General features: G+C 63.0%; 2 protein-coding genes across 6 annotated transcripts; one reads left to right on the forward strand and one right to left on the reverse strand.

Moving 5' to 3' along the window:
- Positions 1-2212: 2212 nt before the first annotated feature.
- On the reverse strand, positions 2213-8826 carry LOC121668941 (hexosaminidase D-like). Of its 5 annotated transcripts, none has more exons than XM_042037302.1 (15): positions 8760-8826; positions 6048-6254; positions 5731-5836; positions 5360-5591; positions 5119-5228; positions 4709-4796; positions 4464-4628; positions 4188-4371; positions 3918-3989; positions 3606-3810; positions 3432-3514; positions 3144-3222; positions 2877-2978; positions 2659-2748; positions 2213-2547 (listed from the first exon to the last, which is right to left on the reverse strand). In XM_042037302.1, exons 3-15 carry the CDS (start codon positions 5823-5825, stop codon positions 2364-2366), a joined length of 1689 nt encoding a protein of 562 aa, XP_041893236.1. In that variant the 5' UTR covers positions 5826-5836; positions 6048-6254; positions 8760-8826; the 3' UTR covers positions 2213-2363. The 5 variants fall into 5 exon arrangements, with proteins under 5 accessions (XP_041893236.1, XP_041893235.1, XP_041893239.1 ...); XM_042037301.1 differs by having other exon boundaries at positions 6048-7885; positions 8760-8793; XM_042037304.1 differs by lacking the exon at positions 8760-8826 and having other exon boundaries at positions 2455-2547; positions 2667-2748; positions 6048-8727.
- A 1386-nt stretch (positions 8827-10212) lies between these two features.
- On the forward strand, positions 10213-14772 carry MLST8 (MTOR associated protein, LST8 homolog). Its single transcript, XM_042037308.1, has 8 exons — positions 10213-10496; positions 10601-10652; positions 10723-10885; positions 10981-11056; positions 12859-13011; positions 13140-13264; positions 13679-13842; positions 14299-14772. The coding sequence occupies exons 1-8, from the start codon at positions 10368-10370 to the stop codon at positions 14415-14417; spliced, it is 981 nt and encodes a 326-aa protein (XP_041893242.1). The 5' UTR covers positions 10213-10367; the 3' UTR covers positions 14418-14772.
- The last annotated feature ends 2 nt before the right edge of the window (positions 14773-14774 follow it).

Here is a 14774-nt window from a genome sequence, read left to right on the forward strand (position 1 = left end):
GCGCGGGAGAGGAGGAAGAGGAGGAGGAGGACGAGCTGGAGGAGGAAGAGAGGGCGGGGGCCGCCCGGTGCTGCGGGCGGAGCGCGGGGATCCCCCTCCCCGGTGCCGGGCCCGGGGGACGCCCCGGTGGGAGCCGCCGCGCAGCCGTGGCGTGTAACGAGCTGGCCGGTCTCAGCGGCCGGAGGGGACGGGGCGAACACGGCTGCTCGGGGCCTCTTCCTCCTCGGGGAGGATGCCGGGAGGGTCCAGCAGACGCCCTCCCGGGGCACCCCGTGCTCCCCAGCCGGTGTCCTTCGCCGGTCCCCGTCCCGCCCGGCCATCGCAGCAGCCTGCGGTGCCGATAACGGGAACCGGGCAGGAGCAGCCTTTCAATTTCTGTAAATACAGCACTTTTCACTTTTAAAGGTGAAATGACCAAGACATTACAGTTGCGGAGGGTTCCCGGCTGTGCCGAGGGCTGAGGAAGCTGAGGAACCCGATAGGAAATGGGGCCAGTGATGGACACGGCGTTAATGTCCCCACGGTGCCATCAGGACAGAGCACGGACATCACTCGCACGAAACCAGTCCAGATTTCTGCCCTCCCGGACAAGTTCCTAGATAAAAACCTCGTGGAGTCCGGGCTCCAGCAAACCGGCATTAGGGCACATGGGACCGGAAGGCTGGTAGCCAACTGGCCACCACAGCGCTGGGCACTGAGGGGTGCAGTCACAGGCGGGTGCAGTGTACGGGGACCGGCATCTGCAGCCCCGTGTTAGCAACCGTGGCAGACGGAAAGACGGAGGAGGGAACCAAACTGTCCCCTGATGCCCCCTGCCCGCCCCGTGCTGGCCTGTGCCCCCCGAGCTGGAGCCCAAGGGTCTCCTGCACAACCCCCAGCTCCCGCCCAGTCCCCATCTCCGGGCTGACCCCCCCTCAGGGACGGCGGGGTCCGTCTCCTCTCCCCACCCCCACTTTCCAATCCAGGACATTTGGGTTGCCAGCACGGAACGCCGTCTAATCTGCCCTCTAATCCCGCAGCCGGGCGGCTGCACGGGGCCCTGAGCCGCGGCCGGGCTCCCGGGGCTGGGGGCTGGGGCTCCGCACGCGCCCGGGGGCCCCGGCGGGTCAGGGGCTTCCTTCACATCTGCCACCACCTGATAACAAACGCAGCGCCTCAACAAAGGTCCCTTTGTGCCCCACGGCTCCCTCCTGCTGGGCCCCCACACCCAGTCACCCGGCACAGACACGGCACGGGGAAGCTCCTGCCCCGACGCCCTCGCCAGGCACCGGGACCTCTGTGACCGGGGCACGACACGGGGCAGCAGGGCTGCGGTGTGGGGCCGGTGGGGTGCGCCAACGCTGTCCCTCCTCCCCGCCTGAGCCCGGCTTTGCAGGAGGAGCTCCAGCCTGGCGTTCCTGCGGCTCCCTCGGGCTCTTGCCAAGTCGGGTTGGTCTTTGCAGAGCAGAAGAATGTGCAGTGAAATGTCCCCGTTCCTGCCCTGCACACCCCGAGCAAAACCAGCACCCGGAACGGTCAGAGCCTCAGGCACGCGGGATTTAGGATGGGCACTGTGGGGAACAGGCACGTGGAAACCTGACTGTGGGAACTGGAGACTCCACCAGCAGCAGGAGGGCTCATCCCACGCAGAGATCCCCACGCATCCCCCCAGCACAGCTGCCTTTCCGATGGGAAAGGAGCGCAGCAGAGCCTCTGCCTGGACTCGGGAGGCGGGGGGGATCTGGGAGCACACGGGGCCTGGGTGCTGGAATAACAGAGAAGAAGGAAGAGATGAAGGCAGAATTTGGAGGCTGAAGAAGCCATCACTGTGCTCACACCCCTCCCAGCGACCAGGGATTCACAGCGACTGAAAGCAGACACAGGGTTGGGGAGCGGGTGCTGGTGGGAGCCTGGCAGGGCCCCTGCACATCCCTCTGTCCCTGCTCCATCCCAGGTGGCAGCCCTTGCCTGGGACATGCAGCACCCAGCAGCCACACCAACCTGGATCCTGTCCAGGGAGGGCACAGCCGCCCTCGAGGCCAGCACAAGGCACAAGGGTGTCCCCATGAGCTCTGTCACACTCTGCCCTGTGGCTGCCAACCCCTCCAGCTCCATCAGAGCCTGAGCAGGGGCCCAGGAGGTGTCACAAGATAGACCCCAGCCCTCCACACCAGCCTGAGCTCCCTCTCCCTGCACTGGGGGCAGAGTCGTGGCCCCCCAGCACCCAGCAGCATCTACGAAAATACTTTATTGTGGAGGGGGGTGTGCAGGGGCTCTGTACAGTGCAAACGGTGGCAGCAGCGCCGTCACCAGCAAACAGACACACGATGGTGGCCCCCAAAGCCCAGCCAGGGGGGCAGCGGGAGCTGGGGGGGCTGTTGCCCCTATGTGGCCTTGGGCCGGCCGTTGAGGCGGATGATGGCCCGGTAGTCCCGCACCAGGTCCCGCAGCTGGTCCAGGTAGGGGTTGACGTTCTCTTCCATCCACTCTTCCACTGTGTCAGGGAAGTAGATCCTCTCCAGCTGGGCACGCAGGTCACGGACAAAGCTCTCCCAGTCCTCATGGAGCCTGGGGAGGGGAGAGCAGGGGTCCAGCTCCCTCCTGCGAGGGACCCCAGGGCTGAGCCTGGGACCCCTCCCAGCCCTGTGCAGACTCCTCCCAGCCCCCAGCACCACGTACTTCAGCACCTTGCTGCCAAAGCTCTCCATGTTGCGGGGGTTCCCAAACTGGCGCTTCCGGTGGTAGGGGCTGAACCAGCCCTTGATGGCACTGGAGAGGCACGAGGGAGTTGGGGGCACAGGGGCCATGGGGGATGGGGAGCTGCACATGAGGCAGGTCCCCTCCCATGGAAAAACATGGCCAGAGGCACCAATCCCACTGCTCCCCCCGCCTGTTACCTCTCCTCCTCCAGTGCCTTAAGGATGCTCTCCTTCAGGTGGCCATTAACCTGCTCTACCATGTGGTAGATCTCCACACCAGGGAACACTCCCCTGCCCTCGCTGGGGAAAGGGAGGGCAAGGTGAGGGCCCCGGACGTGGGGTGCACTGGGCTGGGTGAACCCCGGCACCCCGGTGGGTCTGGGACCAGGGCATTTGGGTGCCCAAGCCCCTGCTTCCCTCCAGCGCCTCCCTTCTGATGCAACTGCCACAACCACGTGCACGCACCAGGTGCTCTGCTCCAGCTGCACGCTCTCCAAGCCCAGCACATCCAGCACTTTCCTCTTTGCATCTTCTGTGAAGCCCCCTGGAAGGGTGAGGAAAGGGGCAGAAGAGCTTGGGACACCTCACCATCAGGCTTGCCCCAGCTTCACCACACCCCCAAAACTGGGTGAGCTGAAGCTCTTCCTCCTCTGTCTCCCACCTCCCCCCAGCACCCTGCCCAGCAGGACGGGCTCTGGCAGGCAGTGGGAGGTGAGGGTGAGCCTGGCCATGCCAGCAGAGCTGGGGGCTCACCGTTCACCAGGGTCTGCAGGCAGATGGCCAGCGAGGGGATGCTGACGGGCAGCAGCTCGCAGAGCACCGAGTAGTGATCGTACCTGCGGGGCAGGGACAGCCATCACCTCTGCACTGTGCCAGCACGGCTGTGTGGGCACCGGGAGGGCAGGGCGGGGTCCCACCACCCCTTACCTCTGCCAGCCGGTGAGCACTACGCCCTGCAAGCGCAGTGGGGCCAGCCGTGGCACGGCCTGCATCACCTTCAGCCAGCTCAGGTGGTTTTTCAGGTGGTAGCTCAGCGGGGTCCAGGCCTGAGCTGGCCCCGTGGTTCCCTTGAAGGCGCTGGCGAACCAAACCGCCTCGAAGCCGCTCTCCACGTACTTGGTGAGGAACGGCACTGCAGTGGGACAGGCGTGAGCCACCAGTGCCACTGTCCCCAGGAGGCTGGGGGGGGCTCAGGGGGGATCCCCCCACCATCCCCAGGAGCCTGGCATGCCACCTTACCAATCTGCTCAGCCTCGAAGTCAGGTGCATAGAACCACACCACGGGTGAGACGTGCTTCGCTATCCCGGACTCTGCAGGGAGGGCAGACGTTGGTGCCAGCAGCAGGAGGCAGCCTCAGGCTCCTCATGCTTCCCCGAGACCCGCATTCCCACAGGGCAAGGCATGGGCTCCTGCTGGCACTGGACACAATGCCTGCCAGGGTGGGCACAGAGCGGGTGCTGCTGCGGAGCCTGGCCCAGGTGCCACCACTGCCGTCCCTGTCCCCTCACCCTGCAGCGCTCCCACGCTGATCTTCCTCAGCATGTCATCCCACATGAGCACCCGCAGCCCCCAGTACTGTGCTGTGAGGAAGCCCAGAACCTCCTTGATGTGCTTCAGGTACATGGTCCCCACATCGCCCTTGTGGTGGCTCATCCAGTTCTTGGAGTCTATCCCCTCCCCGAGATGGAACACCTGAACTTGGGGGAAGGGAGATGCTCAGCAGCCCTGGGAGCACCCCTGGTGCCTGGGGCGTGGGCTGGGGTCCCTGCACAGCCCCTGCCCACCTCATCTGCGCCGATGTGGATCCAGGTGGAGCGCCGGTGCTTCTCGATCACCTGCGACAGGATGCTCTTGAGCAGGGCCAGGGTGTCGGGGACGTGGGGGTTGAAGCTGTTGGGGAAGCGCTCGACCTCCCGCAGGTGCTGGTACTTCTCATGCTTGAGGATGAACTGTGGGGAGGAACCATCAGGGGGTTGTCCAGAGGGAATCCCTGTGATTTGGGATGGGGAGCAGGACTGGGACCCTCTACCTCCACATGACCAAAGGTCTGCACCAGGGGAACCACCTCCAGCTTGTATTGGTCTGCCAGCTGCTGGATCCGCTCGATGTCCTCCTCGCTGGGAGGGCAGGGACAGGCTCAGCGGGGGATGCCGGGGCAGAGGGCAGAGCGTGGGGGCACTTTCCCTCCTCCCCCTCCACTGCCACCCTGCCCACATGGCCCCAGCTGCCCCACACGTGTGCACTTCACTGAGGGGCACAAATATTGACCTGTCAGGCCAGGAAACTGGTCTGCCCAGCAGCACAGCCTGGCACTCTGACTGTGGTTATCGTGGGCACGGGGCCAGGTGGGTCACACCCAGCCCCTGGAGCACCGGGACCTGCTGGGGCCGCAAGCCCCACAGCCAGCTCGGCACACAGCCCTGTGTGAGCCCTGCTCACCTGTAAGCGTACGGGGACCTGAGGATTTCCAGCTCCCCCTTGAAGGGGAACATGTCCTCGTACTCGATGAGGACACCGTTGGCTCCCAGCTGGGACAGGAGGGGGAACACCTGCAGGGTGGGCAGGGTGGGCTCAGCAGTGGGGATGGCACAGTCCAGGTGTCAGCAGGGACAGCTGGCAGGCCGAGCCCCATAAGTGCATCCCTCCTTGGCCCCTCCTCCCTGTCCCTGGGCATCCTCACCTGTTCCAGGTAGGAGACTCTGGGTGCAGCTCCCTTGAGGTCCAGGTGGACCAGCCTCATCTCGGTGGCACTGACATCCCTGGGGACCTGCTGCTTTTGCCTCAGGGCCATTATCTTTGCCGCAGGGACCTCCAGAACCTGGCTCTGGGGGATGATGTCCTGGACGATGTCACCCGTGTCCCCCCAGAACCCGCTGTCCTTGCTGACGTGCTTGTGCAGCTCCAGGGTAAAGCTGCAGGGAGTGGAGCAGGGATGGGGGTATCCACGGGGTTATGGGGTCACCAGCTGCCCCCCAGCACCAGGTGCCACAGAAGCACAGCTCAGGGGTTGCTGCAGACCCCGACCTCCCTGGGGTCCTGCTGTCACCTCACCTGTCACGGAAGAGGAACTTGATGCCAGCCAAGGCGACAAGGAGCAGCACTACGAGGCGCAGCAGGTTCAGCCGGTGGCTCCGCTGGAAGGCCATCTCTGGGAGCTCTGGGGACACACACGGGGGTCCAGCACCCCACGGCCAGCAGTGGCCAGAGGGACCCCAAGCACAAGTGAGCCCACACAGCCCCACGTACCGTGCCCTGCTCCCCTGACCATGGCAGCACAAGACCCGGAGAAAGGCGACATGGGGACAACCTCTCTGGCCAGCCTGGTCCCAATCGGGGACGTGTGCGGCAGTGCCCCATGTCCCTCCTACCTCGTGTGCCCCAGCGTGGGGCCAGCAGCCTGCTCTGCCTCTCCCTCTGCCTGCACGGGTGAGGCCGGTGCCAGAGCAAACAGGGCGGTGGTTGCAGAGCAGGTCCCCACCGGGGGTCCCGTCCGGCTGCCGGGTCACCCCCGAGCTAGGGGCCGTGTCACAGCGCGGCTGGATGGGGTAGCATCACGGGGTGGGCACGGTGCAACCCTGTGGGTAGAGAAGAGGTGATTGGGAGCCACCCAGGCGCATGCCAGCATTGGGCTGCTCCAGGGATGGTACCGGCACAGCCACGGCACTGGCGGGGTGAGGGTGGCAGCCTGGACCCCCTTGGCACCCGCAGGAGCCATTAGAACGGAACCACGGATCCTCCTGGGAACCACACGCAGGCATCACTTCTTACTCCTGTTTCTCCAGTTCTGGTGTGCTCGGTGAGGCAGGGACGGGGCAGCGCAGCCACCCCCGGCGCTGCTGCCGCCAGCACTTCTGGTGAGCTGCCACCCAAACACATCCGAGCTCAGGGTTAAATTCTGCGCCGGCAGATTGGGGAAGTGAAAAGCAGATTTTGGCAGCTGTGGGTGCCCAAGCGGCTCAGCTGATCGCGAGGGTTTTGTTTGTGTTGCCACAGCGGTGGCATCGGGGAGAGCCGCGCTGAGCCGCCCCGCGCCTCCGGCTCCGAACGAGCCCTCTCCCAGACACAGCCCTAATCCCTCCCGACACGCTCCTCCGCACGCTGCCACGGGGTGCAGGGGATGCAGCGCCGGGACCCTCCCGGGCAGCGGGACGTGCTGTCCCCAGAGCCCGAGGCCCCAGCAAGACCACGTCACAGGGCAGGACAGCGATGTGCAGGAGGGAGCTGGAGCATCCCTGCTCCATCCCCACCTCCCGGTGCCCGCGGGCACCCAGCACCTCGGTGCCCGTGTGCAGGAGGAGGAGCAGGAGCAGGTTTTTGGAGAGCAGGTTGTTCCCTGCGCTCCCTTCCCTGCATGGACAAGGTACTTTGCAACACAGCACCTCCTGTGCTGCGGGGAGCAAGTGTGGTACCCAGTCCCTGCCATGCCCAGCCCGGGATACTCCTGGCAGCTCCAGCACAGCCCAGCAGGGATGTGCCAGGCTGGAGATGGTTGCCAGCCCAGGGGTCACCACTGGGTGCACAGGAAGGCACAGAGGGGACACAGGAGAGGGGTTAGTGGCCCCTGGGCACGCAGTTTGGGAAGCCCAGCACCCAGGAAGGCCATAAATATGCCAAGTGCTAATGGTGCTGTCATGGGAACACAGCGCCTGATCGGAACAGGGATAAATATTTAGACAGACGCTGTCAGCTCGCCAGGATTCGGTGTTTTTAATGTACGTTATCTTATTTAAATAGGGCAGGTTCTCAGAGCTGGAGCTCCCTGGCACAGCCAGGGCAAGGGCAGGCAGGATGGGTGCTGGCTGGAGGGGAGGCAGCACCAAGGGGTGCCGGGAGCAGCCAGGGCACCACATCCCTTGGCCGGAGGGCTCAGCTGAGGGATGCCTCCCCTCTAACCCGGCATCTCACTACGAGCACCCACTATATTTATTAACATCCCATCTTCTGCTGCCAGCGCTGTGGGGACGGCGCTGGCACAGGCCCTGGGAGGCTCGGAAGTGCCCGTGGCTCCTCACAACCGGCCGGGCTGACTCAACGCTTCACCGGCAGCAGGGCGAGGAGCGGCCGGACCCTGGGCCCCCTCTCTGCTCCACGCTGCCCAAGTGGGTTTTGCTGCCAGGCCCCTGCGCCCAGCTCCCTGCTTACCTTGCCGAGCCCCAAGGAGAGGAGGATGGAAACAAATCCAAATGTGAGCCTGGAGGTGGCAGGGCTGTGGGGAGGATGCAGCTGAGTGTCCCCGGGGTGGCAGGGGGGGCGTTCAGTGGACTGGCAGTGAGGGTTTCGGGTGCCACCCGGCTGCCCACAGCTCCGCTCTCGTGTTCCCCACTGTTTCCACGCAGAACTCTCGCGCCCTCGGCACACCCAACAGTGCAGCCATGAGAGGAGCGATGCTGCTCCGTGTACGCTCCAAGTGCACACTCACACACACGTGCACACGCTCACGTGCTTCCAGAGCATTCCACGGCCAGCCTGGCCGAGACCATCCCGTGCTCTCAGCCTGTGCCACCCCCCAGGATGAGCTGCCCCCCGCCAGAGGTCACGGGACTGCCGCCCTACAGCCGGAGACTCCTGCATAGAGAGGCTGCAGACCCGCCATGGGGCTACAGCCCCATGGCAGCAGGAGGCTGTTCCCTCATCCCTGGGCAGAACTGGTCCCTGTCTCATCCTGTTCCCTCCCAGGACACTGGAGCACGCTCGGAACAGCCCCTGGGCACAGAGGACCCTTTCCACACCCCACCCATCCCTCCGTGCTGTGGGGCGCCACCCACAGCCCGCAAACCCGGCACACCCCACAACGCCCCACACCAAGGACACTCCTTGGGCATTCCCGCGCCCCACGGCACCCTTCAGGCTCTGCTCGGCACTCCTGCGGCCCCGGGCACACCTGCATCCTCCGCCGGCATCCCTGCATTCTCCCAAGCATCCCTGCATCCTCCCGGGGCTTCCCTGCGGCACCGGGACCCTGCATCCCCCCGAGCATCCCCGCATCCTCCCGGCACAGGTTCCCATCGCGACGCCGGGCATCCCTGCATGCCGCCGGCATCCCCTCGGCCCCGAGCACCCCCCGCTCCCCCGGCCCTTACCGGCAGGTGCGGGGCGGCCGCGGGCACCGCCGGGAGCGGGCGCGGGCGCGGGCACGGGCACGGCCACCGCCGCCGCCGCTCTTAAAGGGCCCGGTGCCCGCCGGTGCGGCAAGTGAGGAGGGATGCACCGGACCCCGCCACTCGCCTCGCACAGCGGGGACCGTGCCCAGCGCCCCGGTGCCGCGCGCGCACGGCGGGGAGCACCGGCACAGCGCGGAGCCGCCCGCCCGGCCCCAGGCGGCACCGGCACAAGGGGAGGCCCCGGGGCGGCCCCGCAGCGCCCGGTGCGTGCCCGGTGTCCCTTCCCAGTGCCCGTTCGGGCTCGATGTGTGCCCAGTGCCCACCCCCGCCTAGCAATGCCCGGTGTGTGCTCTGTGCCTGGTGCCCAGTGTGTGTCCTATGTCCTGTATCCCACGTCCCGTGTCCCATGCCCGGTGTATGTGTCCCGTGTCCCACGTCCTGTGCCCAGTGTGTGCCCAGTGTGTGTCCCATGTCCAGTGTCCCACGTCCTGTGCCCAGTGTGTGCCCAGTGCGTGTCCCATGTCCAGTGTCCCATGTCCTGTGCCCAGTGTGTGCCCAGTGTGTGTCCCGTGTCCCGTGTCCCACGTCCTGTGCCCAGTGTGTGCCCAGTGCGTGTCTCATGTCCAGTGTCCCACGTCCTGTGCCCAGTGTGCGCCTGGTGTGTATCCCATGTACTGTGTCCCATGTCTCATGTTTCATGTCCCATACCTGGCGCCTGGTGTGTGCCCTGTGCCCAGCGTGTGTCCTGTGTCCCATGTCCCACGCCTTGTATCCCATGTCCCATATCTAATATCCCACATCCCATGTCCTATGTCCCATATCCCATATCCCGTGTCCCATATCCCATCTCCCATATCCCATGTCTCATATCCCATGTCCCGTGTCCCATATCCCATGTCCCATATCCTGTGTCCCATATCCCACATCCCATATCCCATATCCCACATCCCATGTCCCATATCCCATATCCCACATCCCACATCCCGTTTCCCGTTTCCCATATCCCGTATCCCATTTCCCATATCCCGTATCCCATATCCCACTTCCCATATCTCACATCCCATATCCCATATCCCACGTCCCATATCCCACATCTCACACCCCATATCCCACATCCTATATCCCATATCCCATATCCCATATCGCATATCCCATATCCCATATCCCATATCCCATATCTCACATCCCATATCTCATATCCCATATCTCACATCCCATATCGCCCATGCCGTTTTCAGCACTGCGCCCCCTGGCGGCACCGCTGCCAACGTCCTCTCCCCCTCCCCGTGCGCAGTGGTCTCGCCTCTCCCTCCCCCCGGGCGCCCCGCACATGGTACGTCCCTCCGCCGCGCTCCTGCGCATGCGCGCTCCCGCCGGACGCGGCCCGGGGTGGCTGCGCGCTCGGCTGGGCTCTGTGCGCACGCGCGGAGCCGGGAACCGGGAGCGCCCCGGGACCGGGGCCGGGGGACGCGGGGCGAGAGAGACCCGGGGCCGGGCCGGGACCCCGCGGGGCGAGAGAGACCCCGCGGGCTTTAGGGAGTCCCCCGAGCTCGGGCGGGGCGCGGCGGCTCCGGGAGCGGCGGCACGATGAACGCGGCGCAGGGCACGGTGGGCAGCGACCCGGTCATCCTGGCCACGGCCGGCTACGACCACACGGTGCGGTTCTGGCAGGCGCACAGCGGCATCTGCACCCGCACGGTGCAGCACCAGGACTCCGTATCCTTCCTTCCCCGCCGTCCCGGCAGCTCGGGGCCGTCCCCGCGTTCGGCCCCCGGGCCGGGCCCGGCTGATGCTCGTACCGACCTTAACGGCGCCCGCAGCAGGTGAACGCCCTGGAGATCACGCCGGACCGGAGCATGATCGCAGCCGCAGGTGAGCGCTCCTGTCCCGCCGGGCACACCGGGAACCGGGCCGGGGCTCACCCGCTGCCCGGTGCTTGCAGGGTACCAGCACATCCGCATGTACGACCTCAACTCCAACAACCCCAACCCCGTCATCAACTACGACGGCGTGAGCAAGAACATCACCTCGGTGGGGTTCCACGAGGACGGGCGCTGGATGTACACGGGCGGGGAGGACTGCATGGCCCGCATCTGGGACCTCAGGTGGGCACCGGGGGCGTTCCCCCCTCCGGCAGCACCCCCGAGCTGTGGGGCCGATCTCACAGCCCTGAACACTCCTTCCTCACTGTCTGTCACAGGTCCCGTAACCTCCAGTGCCAGCGCATTTTCCAGGTGAACGCTCCCATCAACTGTGTCTGCCTGCACCCCAACCAGGTGAGGAAACTGCCTCCTCTGGGGTTTCCCAGCTCAGAGAATCCTGTGGAAAGGACATTGAAGCTCATCCCATTCCTGCCACGGGCAGGGACACCTTCCACTATCCCAGGGTGCTCCAAGCCCCATCCAGCCTTGGACACTTCCAGGGATGGAGCAGTCACAGTTTCTCTGGGCAATCTGTTCCTGTGGCTCCTCTGGGTAAACCTGAGGGACTGCAGAGATGTATCCCAGCAGAAGATGCGGTACAGCAGAAGATGGCCTGAGAGCTTCACACAATGTGTTTGTGCTAAAGACCTGGTGGCTGTTGCAAAGGGAGAGCACAGGGGCTGTGCTGGGCTCATCCCATGGGAGGAAACACACCCTTGGAGTGGGCTCTGCCCCTGAACATCACTGGGGATGTGATGGGAGCGAAGCTGGAAGAGTTGGGGTAGTTGGGAAGTTTGAGGGTGACAGCACTGCCAAGAAAAAGCATCATGGGGCCTTTGGCCATGAGTCCCTTCAGGTTGGATTTGCTTGAGGTTCACCAGTGGGTTCAGCAGCTGTTGCTGAGCAGAGGGAGAGTGGGGGCTCTTGAAGAGGCTGAAGGGAGCAGGAGCTGGGAAATCAATAGGGATCAATCAGTGCTAATGGCCTGGCTGGGCTGGGCTGGGCTTGCAGGGCTGTGGTTTTGCCTGCAGACAGGGCCGTGCAAACCTCTGTAAAATGCTGAGTAATGGAAATGTTCCATTTCATTTGGCAAAGGCTTAATTCTGCAAATCAGGAATTTCAGACTAAATTTGAGATCAGTTATTTGGACCAGACTATCCAAATGCTCTTGTAGTGTTGGTGCTGTGAGAATGCGTTATATTAAATAAATATTGCTGCACATAGGTCTTAGATAGGAAATAATCCCTGACCAAGATGCTGCTGAGGTGCAGGGTGTTGGTTTGTGAGCAGAAGGTGGTTAATTAATCCAAAGGTGGCAGCATTTGTTCGGACAGTTCTGTGGTTCTGCAGTTCCCTCTGCAGAGATGCTGATCCAATTATCCAGAGATTCCTCACAGCCTGGGTAAAGCCATGAAAACTTTGGACTCAGCATTTACACCTGCTGAGAAGGGTCTGAGGGTTCAGGAGCCCAGAAGAGGCTTTTGTGCAGTCAGATAAATGCGATGAGTGGTGTTTGTCTCCTCAACACCAGCCCCTGCTCCCAGGGACAGGATTAGCTGTGCCTGATGACCTGATCTCCTCTAGGGATTCTGCTAAAATTATGGACAGCGCAGGGCTGTCGATAAAGCCCTGGTTTGAGTGGAGACATGCCAGCATTGTCTTCTGCTCTGAGCACGGGATCAGAGCCAGGACTCCTGCCCTTGGTTCTTGTCCTTCCCCTGAGAAGGGGAGAGAGAGAGAGAAAACCCACTTCAGATTGTGATTTTCAGGTATCTGCACCCTTGAGTGCTTCAGTTGTTCAGTGGCCAACCTGGCCCTTAATGCTGCCTCTCAGATGTGCTGAAAACCACTTGGCTCCCGTGGATGTCGTTTGGAGCTGTAGCTGTGCCACAGCCCTGGAATTGGGGCAACTGCTGTTTGCCCTGGGGTTTACAAAATCAGCAAACCCCTCTGGGGAGGGAAACAGGCTTTTGCAGAGTGTCATGGGCATCAGTACTCGGCTGGGACAGCCAGGGTGTGAAACAGCCCTGAGCTGGGGAGAGAGGATGCAGGACAGGACCCTGCTGCTTAAGCCCAGAGCAGGGCTCGATGTGGGTGCCAGCTCCAGGCTGCTGCTCGGCAGTGCCCAGACAGACACGGCCGCTGTGTCCCTGCAGGCGGAGCTGATCGTGGGCGACCAGAGCGGGGCCATCCACATCTGGGACCTGAAGACCGACCACAACGAGCAGCTCATCCCCGAGCCCGAGGTGTCGGTGAATTCGGTGCACATCGACCCCGATGCCAGTTACATGGCTGCTGTGAACAGCTCGGTGAGCTCTGCTGGGATGTGCCAGAACAGCCGCGCTGGCTTGGCCGGGCTGTGCTGGGATGGGGGAACTGGGCTGGTTTCAGGTGGGCATCCACCAGTCCGGACACAGATCCCGCTGTGTCTCCGCAGGGAAACTGCTACGTGTGGAACCTGACGGGCGGCATCGGCGAGGAGGTGACACAGCTGATCCCCAAGACCAAGATCCCGGCACACAACCGCTACGCCCTGCAGTGCAAGTTCAGCCCTGACTCCACGTGAGTGTGGAGCCCCTCACCTCCCTGCCAGGGCAACCACGGGCCTTTCTGGGCAGGCAGGGGCCAGCTGTGCCTCCAGCTGTGGCTGCTGCTGGCTGCACATTGCATGTCCCCAGGGAGGAGCGGGGCAGGAGGCACCGCAGAGTTGCTGTCAGTGGTGTCCCTGAGCTCAGCAAGGTTTGCAGCCATGAGCTGTTCTACAACTGGGATCCAACTGCTGCAAAGTGTGAGCTCCTTCACGGAGTCTGTTCAGCTGGAATCTCCTAAATCAGACGGTGCAGGCATAAGGAGATCTGATTGCAATGGGGGCAGCTCTCCAGGCCATTACTGGCCCTGGCCCAGGTCTATGGTAACAAGAGGCCCACAGGGGGACAGTGACTAATGAGGTTGCCCTCACATGTGTCCTTCTTGCAGGCTCTTGGCCACTTGTTCTGCTGATCAGACGTGCAAGATCTGGAGGACTTCAAACTTCTCTCTGATGACAGAGCTGAGCATTAAGAGCAACAACCCTGGGGAGACGTCCCGGGGCTGGATGTGGGACTGCGCCTTCTCCGGGGACTCCCAGTACATTGTCACAGGTGAGGCACCACCTGGACTGTGCCAGGGCCCTGCACCAGCCGGGCCTGACCAGTTACCCTGGCTGGGACATTGCCAGAGCCTGGGGCACAGGGGGTGTGAGGTGGGAGCACCCAGTCCCACACCCCCAACACATTCTTCTGACTGGACCATTTTGTCTGTGCTGCAGTGGGGCAGCTGCTTGAACTGGAGAGGAGATCTCCAGCTGTGCTGTTCATCTCACAGTTCACAGCATGTTAGTCCCTTAAGCAGACCTCTGGTAATTTCCACACTCACTACTTTCCAAAATAATTAAACCCCACATAACAGAGGAATGCACTGAGCTGCTGTGCCATGCTGGTCATCACCAGCCCTAAGGATGGCTGAATGAAGCAAGAGGAGTGTCTTTCTTATATTAAGAGTAAAAAAGAAACTTAAAAGGTAGTATCATATATCCCTCTCTTCACTTTCTGTTCCAGCCTCCTCTGATAACCTGGCCAGACTGTGGTGTGTGGAGACAGGAGAGATCAAGAGGGAATACAGTGGCCACCAGAAAGCTGTGGTCTGCCTGGCCTTCAATGACAGCGTGTTGGGATAACGGGCACGTGTGGCAAGGACAGGACTGCTGTTTGTTTCCCCTTTCCTTGCCAGACCCTCTCCAGAGCCTGGGTCACACGCTGGACCCATACCCTCCCGCATGGACAGGGCTGGACCTCTGACAGGGGCAGCTGCAGCTGCCTGGGTCACCAGGCTGGGACCAGGCTTCAGCTCCAGGCAGGACATTGCTGAAATGTGTGTGGCCTCTGAGGGAGGGAGTGGGAGAGGGAGGCACAATCCCACTGCAGGGACACAGGTACAGTTCAGCTGCAGGAATCCCTGGGGCATCGGCTGCTGACAGCATTGGATGTTCGTGTACCCCAAAGTGGGAAAAAAATAAAAGCCTTTGCAAATGATG

The sequence above is a fragment of the Corvus kubaryi genome, unplaced genomic scaffold (assembly GCF_017639235.1).
Source record: "Corvus kubaryi isolate FWS band 111438036 unplaced genomic scaffold, C.kubaryi_AGA036_p1.0 37387, whole genome shotgun sequence".
Lineage (NCBI taxonomy): Eukaryota > Metazoa > Chordata > Aves > Passeriformes > Corvidae > Corvus > Corvus kubaryi.